This window comes from Paroedura picta, chromosome 8 (genome assembly GCF_049243985.1).
Source record: "Paroedura picta isolate Pp20150507F chromosome 8, Ppicta_v3.0, whole genome shotgun sequence".
Taxonomy (NCBI): Eukaryota; Metazoa; Chordata; class Lepidosauria; order Squamata; family Gekkonidae; genus Paroedura; species Paroedura picta.
The window spans coordinates 46,517,290-46,526,107 of record NC_135376.1 but is presented as its reverse complement, the minus strand read 5'-3'; the positions used below and the strand labels follow the sequence as shown (position 1 = coordinate 46,526,107).

The following is an 8,818-nucleotide window of genomic DNA, read 5'->3' as shown; positions in this document are numbered from 1 at the left end:
TAAGTGGGCTACTGATGAGTTAGATGCATGTCCAGTTTGCATACTGATTTTCATACAGGGATATTTTTAAACTCTTTTAAACCCAGAAATGTACAACTGCAAACTGCAAACTGCAGTGGTGTGGACAGTAGTTTCCAGCAGAGACTTGCTAATAATTCTGGGATCATCATTTGTACCCCTGGTTTCTTTATTGCTTGAGAAAGTGCTACAACATTCCAGTGATGAAGAATGATTACATGATTTGATCCATCACCTGTAATGTCATTCTGGAACTCTGGCCATGATTTATGAGGACGTGATTTTAATTTTTTAAAATTTATTTTTATATAAAAAAACAATCAATAATAAACTATATGATAAAACCTACTATCAGTTTGCATGGTTGATTATGACGGGACATTTTGGAAGTCATTCATTCGTAGGTCACCATAAGTTGTAAACAACTAGATGGCACAATGCACATATAATGTATTAAGGTGTAAAAACATCATTCTAAAATAAATGTTAAATTAATGAATACTTTCCTAACTAACTGAATTTAGCTAACTAATTGCCTCTTAAATATTTTCAGAACTCTTCTTCGATCTTAATCAGAACATTCCGCGATATATTGCAATAATGTTATCTTAAATAGTTTAAACAATTATTTTACTTTAAAATTAAATATTTTACTTAAAATTCTATTTATGATGGTCTGAGGTTTGACTTCCATATTTTTGCGAAGACCAGTCTTGATGCCGTCAATAGATACTAGGCAATTAATGATCTGGTGCTGTTTGGGGGTAGCAACTACATGAAATCAGAAGGAGATCGAGACGGAAAGGGCAGCCCTGAAGATTAGGGATGTGTTGCTGGTGATCAAAAGTTAGTTCATGCCATTGTATTCACCATTATTATATATGGGTATGAAAGCTGGACAATGAAGAATGCTGCACAACAAAACAAAATCAGAGTCCAGGGGCACCTTTAAGACCAACAAACATTTATTCAAGGCGAGAGCTTTCGAGTTCAAGCACTCTTCCTCAGAATGCTGACAGGGAGAAACTAGATTCATTTGAAATGTGGTCTTGGATGAGAGTTTTGCAGATTCTGTGGACTACCAAAAAGACAACTAAGTGAGCTCTACTCCAAATCAAGTGAGTTCTACTGCAAATCAACTCTCCAGAGAAGCTCAAATGACTAAGGCTATCATATTTTGGTCACCTTATGAGGAGAAAAGACAATAATGCTAGGAAAATTTGAAGGCAGCAGGGGAAAAAAGGTACAACATGAGATGTATCGATTCAGTAAAGGAAGCCATGGGCCTCAGTTTGCAATTCCCGAATAAGGCTGTTCACAACAGGACATTTTGGAGAAATGATATATGAAACTGACATTTTATTTTGCTTTTGTTTGATATTTAAATCAAAGGATGGCTGTTTTATCTCAATTATTTTAAACTCTCCCACGCGGATACCATTATCAACACAGTCTTCTTGTTATAAGATATTTAAAAAGTAATCACAACAACTGCTCTTAAACAAGGACAATGTAATCTTTAGTAATTCAATAACAGGCCCTGGAAACTTTGTGATAAGTCAGCTACTTGCAATGTTGCCAAGCACTGATTTTGTTTTCAGTTCCAGAAAGTTCAGGCTACTATTATTTTATTTATTTAGAATCATAGAATCATAGAATAATAGTGTTGGAAGGTACCTCATGGGCCATCTAGTCCAACCCCCTGCACTATGCAGGACACTCACATCCCAATTGCTCATCTACTGTAACCTGCCACCCCTTTGCCTTCACAGAATCAGCCTCTCTGTCAGATGGCTATCTAGCCTCTGTTAAAAAATTTCCAAAGATGAAGAACCCACCACCTCCCGAGGAAACATGTTCCACTGAGAAACCGCTCTAACAGTCAGGAATTTCTTCTGGATGTTTAGATGGAATTTCTTTTGAATTAATTTCATCCCATTTGTTCTGGTCTGTCTCTCTGGGGCAAGAGAGAACAATTCTGCTCCATCCTCTATATGGCACCCTTTTAAATACTTGAAGATGATTATCAGATCCTCTCTCAGTCGTCTCCTCTCTAGGCTAAACAGACCAAGCTCTCCCAACCTTTCTTCCTACGTCTTAGTCTCCAAACCCCTCACCATCTTTGTTGCCCTCCTCCAGTTTGTCAACCCCATCTTTGTACCCCATCTTTCTCCCCAATGGAGACCCAAAGAGGCTTACATCTCCTCTCCTCTATTTTATCCTGACAACAACCCTGTCAGGTAGATTAGGCTCAGAGAGTGTGACTTGTCTAAGGTCACCCAGTGACCTTCTGTGCACAAGTGGGGATTTGAACCTGGGTCTCCCAGGCACTAGTCTGACACTCAACCACTACACCATCCTGCCTCTCAGTGGCTCTCCATTAGACATGGTACCACCAAGAGCATCCTATGTACTGTACCAAACACAGACATGATAATGATATTGTTCCTGGCCACTGGACTAACAAACTTCTCCTGAATCTCCTGAATCTCACCTTCAGTGGGGTTGTGAGTTTTTAGAAGTATTCTGAATCTTCCATTCAGCCCACATTTAAGATGGTAATGCAGAGCCTTTTCCTGGAGATTAAAGGGCTCTCTGCAAGCAAGCAACACTAAGTGGTGTTGTTTCTCAAGCTTTTGATACGAGTTCTCCTTTAATGTTTCATCACTTGTTCCTTCAGTCTCTAGAACCTTCTTTGTAGAAATGCTGTTCCCTCACCTCCACATCACAGGCCTGTCTGATTGTGCTGCCCTTTTCCCAGGATGACGAGATTAAGTTATAGAAACAGGGAGAGCTAGTCAGCATCCATGCATGTTGCCAGGGTTACCAGCTCCAGGTCTGACCATTCCTGAAGAATTATGGACGGAAGGTTGGGAGGGCAGCCTTTAGGGTGCGGAGGGACCTCAGTGATACAGGATGCAAAGCATCCACCCTCCAAAGCAGCATTTTCAATTTATTTTCACTTTTCTATGCTGCTCTTCCCTGAGACTCAGGGAGACTTACAACATACTATATAATAAAATAATAATTAAAACATTTTAAACATTTAAAATAATCAGTTTTAAATTTTAAAACAGTCAGAACTCATCACCATCCCTCTGATAAGGAGGGAAGGGGTATTGGGGTGCTTGCTGCTGACTACTGAGTGGACGTGCAGGTGTTATCCTTTGGGTTGATGAAGGGAGGCCAGTTCATTGATGGCATTTATAGGTGTCAACTGTAGACTGGGTGGAACAGCTCTTTCTCGCATGCCCAAGTGAGAACCTGGATTCCACCAGGCCAGCACCAGGGCCAAAAATGCCCTGGCTATAGTTGAGGCCAATTTTACTTCTCTGAGGGCGGGGATCTTGAGCAAGTTTTGTGTGCTCAGCTGTAGATTTCTTCAGAGTAACTGATCTCTGGAGATGTTGTAATTCTGGTAGATCTCCAGGCCCTCCCTGGAGGTTGGTAATCCTACTCATCATTGGAAGAAGCTTTACAACATCTGCTTCTGACTAAAAGATGGCGATTCCAAGAAGAGAATAAGGAAATCCTCTGTTCATGGCAGTACTGCCAACCAGCCAGAACTTTGGGATTCTTTTGGTTTTGCTACAGTACTGTTTGACAATGCTAGCCATACCATCTTCCATCTGTGTGCAAAACAGCTGCTTTCTTGCTGTGCAAAAGAAGAAGCCGTCCTGTGCTGTACGGCTATAGCATATTTTGGCATGAAATGAATTGCTTCTCATCCTCCTGAGTCATATAACACAGCCCCACCCAAAACACAATGTAGAGATAATTTTTGGGATTTCAAAAGCTGCAAAAGGAAAGAGGGGTCGGAAAATCCTGTATTCTTTTTTGGTTACCCACAGCTCCTGCCACAACATGGATCCCACCCACATTGATCTTTGCATACTTGGTATTCGTTTTTCTTTCCCAGGTAAGCTTACAAAGGTGAGGCACAGCAGTCCCCAGCTTTCTGAGGGCTGTGGGAGGAGCATGCTGCATTTGCAAGCAGGCTCACAGAAATCGGAGAGATCCCTTTCCTGCTCCAAATAAAGACTGCCTGCTGCACATTCTGAAGAACTAGTGAGAACCTCTATTTCCACAAATAATCACCTTCAAGAATCCAAGGCTGTTAGTAAGAGAGAGAGAGAGAGAGATGACCTTCTCAAAAAGACATACGTCAAATGCACCAAACCAAGATACTTGGGACGGCACACTAATAACTTTCCACAGGATGGAATACACTCCAGTCAAGCTGAGAGGAGCAGAGATTCACTAGTAAGGTAAAGATAACAGTATTTTCTTTAAGTGTCAAGGAGGAAATGGGGGGAAACAGTGTCTAGGTAGTTTCAAAAGCTGGATCTAATACAGACAGTGGGAAGATAATACTGAAGTTTATTGCAACTTTGTTCCAAGAAGAAACCAAGACAAGACCTCTACTTCCATTGTGGTAAGAGTGTTCAGAAAGCGATAGCCAGAATGGATAAATTCCGAATGATCTTCCAGTTCCTTCAGTCCAACCAAGAGTCATTCATGAACGGCATCTGTGGCATCATGGCTCTTGCGAGTGCACAGATATACGTGGCTTTCGATTTCAAGTGCCCATGTTTACCAGACTATAATCTGGCCTATGGGATGGGTATCCTGTTTGTACCACCTCTCGTCTTGTTTTTATTGGGCTTCGTGATGAACAACAACGTCTCCATGTTAGCTGAAGAATGGAAAAGGCCCACAGGGAAACGGCAGAAAGACCCAGCTGTCTTGCGTTACATGTTCTGCTCCATGGCGCAGAGAGCCATGATTGCTCCCGCTGTCTGGATTTCTGTCACGCTGCTTGATGGAGAGTGCTTTGTGTGTGCCTTCTGCACCTCTGTGCCCATAGAAAAGCTGGGGAATAACAGCTACACGGGCCTATCTGAGAAGGCAATGCGGAGGATTCTGGCCCAGATTCCCTGTACAGAAATTTACAGTGGACAGGAACTTATAGTCAGGGAAGTGGCAATCAGGTACCTGCGCTGTATTTCCCAGGTAAGCAAAAACAGTGTCTTTTAAATTAATTTTCTGTTAGAAGGTTGACATTATGCCTGATTCAAGAGAATGAAGGAGAAATCAGATAAGTAAGGCAGGTTTGGTTATTTGTAGTCGTATATTGTGTCAACAATCACCTCAGCTCCCAGAGACAAGCTGTCATTTTTCACTGATGCCTGTGTGGGGATACAGTTGTTATTCCCACTAGGGTTGCCAGCTGTGGGTTGGGAAACATCTTTGGGGTGGAGCCAGGAGGGTGGGATTTGGGGCAGGAAGAGTAGGGACCTCAGTGGAGTACAATGATGTGGAGTCCACCCTCCAAAGCAGCCATTTTCTCCAGGGGAACAGATCTATGTCACCTGGAAATAAACTATAATTCCAGGAAATTCCCAGCTCTCACCTGGGGACTGACATCCCTAATTCCCACTCTCTTTGTGATCCCTCTCCACAGAAAATGAGCTGGTGCTCCTCTCAACCTATTGTTATAGTTTGCTGTTCTTAAAGTTTCTGCATTCAAAGAATTCACACATACAATAACACAAAGTACTAAACCCCGACTGCTTACTCTAATAACCCCATGTATTGTATTCTGTAAAATAAATAAATTACACCGGGCAGGTGAAGGAGAAAAGACTCCTGTAATTAAACTTCGTGACCTTCAAAATCACCCTGCCACATTTTGTTTGCCATACAAATCCAGTCAAATTTCTAATGACCCAAAGCTAAGACAGGCAGATCAACACAGTCCCTTCCGGTTGTTGCTATGTTCAGTATATATTTGTTCCCTGCATCTATAAAAAGATGTAAATTCCTTCCTGTTTGATGTAAAAGCCAACAGAAAATCTAATTTGACATTGAGAGTTCCCACCACATTGGATCCACTTTTAAACTGAGATCAGACTCCATTTATTTCCCCAATTTGTCCCAATTTGGGACATATCAAACTATGTCTGAACTGAAATTAAAAATTAGACAGAATATTTTTTACTAAACTAGCATTATCCAAACTAGTTTTATTCCTTAACTTTATTTTAGCTTTTGGAGGACAGTTTTGCAAGCCCCATTTCAATGGAACCAGAGTGGCATCTAGTCTATATGTAAGGCAAAAGTGTTGCAAGACGGTGCTGCAGAAGTAAAGTTCTACTATTGTTTTTGCCCCATCCACCTTCTTTTTCAAAGGCTAGTGGTATGTTGTTTAGAGTGGGGGCGCAGAGTACAAAGTGGGAAAATATATAGGAGACACCTGCTTATTGGTTGGTGGGTAGGGAAAATCAGTCCCTTAAAGTCCTGGAAGAACAAATAAGTGTTCACCTGGTACCAGAAGTAAGCATCCAAAAAAGCTTTGGGGCCATGGCTGAGTCATGAGCCTGATATGGCTGCCAGCAGGGGTTAGGAGGTAGATAGAGTTGCTATATGCAGGTTGGGGAACTCCTGAAGATTTGGGGATGGAACCTGAGAAGGACAGGACCTCAGTGGGGTACAATGCCACCCTCAAAATCATCCATTTTCTCCAGGGGAACTGATCTCTATAGTCTGGAGATGACCTGGTTTTCTGGAGGATCCTCAGGCCCTGCCTGGAGGCTGTCATCCCTAGCATGATAGATGCCCTGCAATTAACAAGATCCTCACCTTGACTGCCATAATGCATATAAGCAGCTTTAAGTTTCCCAGAATTCTGAATTCCCTGAATTCACCATTGCAATTCCATATTGTGTCTCACATGGTGAAATGCAGATTTCTATCTAGAAAGTTTCCCCATTATGTTATGACAAGTTTGGTTTTCCCATTCAGGCAATGGGCTGGACCTTTGTACTTCTGATGACCTTGCTGGCATTCCTGGTTCGATCCATGCGCCCTTGCTTCACTCAAGCTGCCTTCTTGAAGAGCAAGTACTGGTCCCACTACATTGACATTGAACGCAAGCTATTTGATGAAACTTGTACAGAGCATGCAAAAAGCTTTGCCAAAGTTTGCATCCAGCAGTTTTTTGAAGGCATGAACAAGGACTTGAGTATGGGCCACTCACACTTTCCTGAGAAGACACCTTCAGAAGCTGGGGAAGAGAAAGAAAAACTACTGGGCATTATGGATCAAAGGTCCATGAACAAACTCCTGAAGAACTGGCATAAATGTAAGCCCCCTTTGTGCCTCAACCAGGAGGTGCTACAGAATGGCTGGGCAGGAGAAATCATACACACTCATGTGCCTAAGAGAGAATATGCTGCATACTACAGTAAAGTCTGAGGATGGACTGGAAGAAATCAGAAAACAGGCTGCACTGCCGAGAGCTCCTTGGGAATAAATGCTCTTTGAGCAAAGAAATCTTGCAGTAGCTCAGTTGCCATGATGGTTGCATCTGGGACACCCATCCAGAAACATTCTTCATTCCTTTTCAATGGGAAGAGAATAATTGAAGACACTTGTAGTAAAACAAATGAACGTGGAAAGTACATAGCAACAGAACTGCTCGGAAAGAAAGAAGATGCTAGGGAGGCGCCTCCCTCAGGTAGCTGCTGGGATCAAAGTGGATTGATGGCAAGACTAAGGAGTTCTCAGTGGTGCAGCTTATACACTCAGGATTGCTTTCAATAGGAGCCTTGTTCCCCGCTAAACCAAGGATGATGGATCATCCCTCTGCCATTGACTCGACAGCAGGCCAATTAACAGTGAGAGCTCACAAACGCCACCTGCCAAATCTTTGAAAGACACAAAACAGGCAAACATTTTAAAGAAAAAGGCACAGAACTGTGGTCAAATGGCTGTCAGCAGCAAAGCAGAACCCTCTGAGAAGTTTTGGGTCCAAACCATAAGTGGGAAAACAGTATTTCAAAGTCAGTAGAGGGCACCATGAACCAGCAGGAAACTTGACTAAGAAGGGACCAAGAAGGGAGAGTTTCTTTCTTTTGCTTTTATAACATGATACAACAAAACCTGTCAGGAATGTGTTGAAGGATATGCAGAAGCTAAGAAACTGTGTTGTATTTTACAACTGCTAATGGGGAAGGGGAAGTGTTTCAGGTATTACAAAATTCAGCCTAAATTAACTGCATCCCAGCTAAACAGACTGGCAGCTGATCCAGGGATGAGTTCATGGCGACTGCTTTGTTAAATGCAGAGCAGTTGTTCCAATTACCCCGGGCATTTTTTGTGAAAATGTGAAGAGTGTGCCCGAGGAAAGCATTGATTGTGATGTCAAGTCATCTTTGATCATTTCTTGGGTATTTTCCCTCAGGACGCAGTTAGCTGTTGGTGCTGAAGAGAGCAAGTTATGGGGTCAGGACTCTCCAAAGTCAGGAAACTGATCCTCCTGTGCTTCTTCCAGCCTTCCCAGGTCTTGGGGATCTCCTCTACAGGGTGAGGGTCCTTTGAAGAGGGAGCCTGAAGACTTGTGTCTATGGTAGTTCCACTGGGGCAAGAGGGGGGTAAAGTTCCAGGCTGGATGGTAGAGGCCTGCAGCTATAGGTGACGTGTTGCCATATGCAGTTGCTAATGTAGTCTCCCACGTGAGATATATGCATTTTCATCAGTAAAGTCATACATTCAAACCCTTATTTCTGACATTTAATTATCTAGGTGAAGGAAATGTGTTGTATGGAGGAACGTCAAGCACACATAAACATATTATGCGGACTTACAGTGAATCAGACCATTGGCTCATCCAGGCCATTATTGTTTACTTTGACTGGCAGCAGCTCTCCAGGATTTCTGGTTAAGTTCTTTCATATCACCTACTACTTGAGCCTCTTACCCAAAGATGGCAGGGATTGAACCTGGGGCTTTATGCAAG

The 8,818-nt window shown here is 42.5% G+C and overlaps 1 protein-coding gene across 1 annotated transcript; it reads left to right on the top strand.

Annotated features, from left to right (window-relative positions):
- The first annotated feature begins 4,062 nt into the window (after positions 1-4,062).
- Positions 4,063-8,549, top strand: CALHM1 (calcium homeostasis modulator 1). Its single transcript, XM_077347849.1, has 2 exons — positions 4,063-5,031; positions 6,823-8,549. Exons 1-2 carry the CDS (start codon positions 4,483-4,485, stop codon positions 7,273-7,275), a joined length of 1,002 nt encoding a protein of 333 aa, XP_077203964.1. The 5' UTR covers positions 4,063-4,482; the 3' UTR covers positions 7,276-8,549.
- Positions 8,550-8,818: the final 269 nt, after the last annotated feature.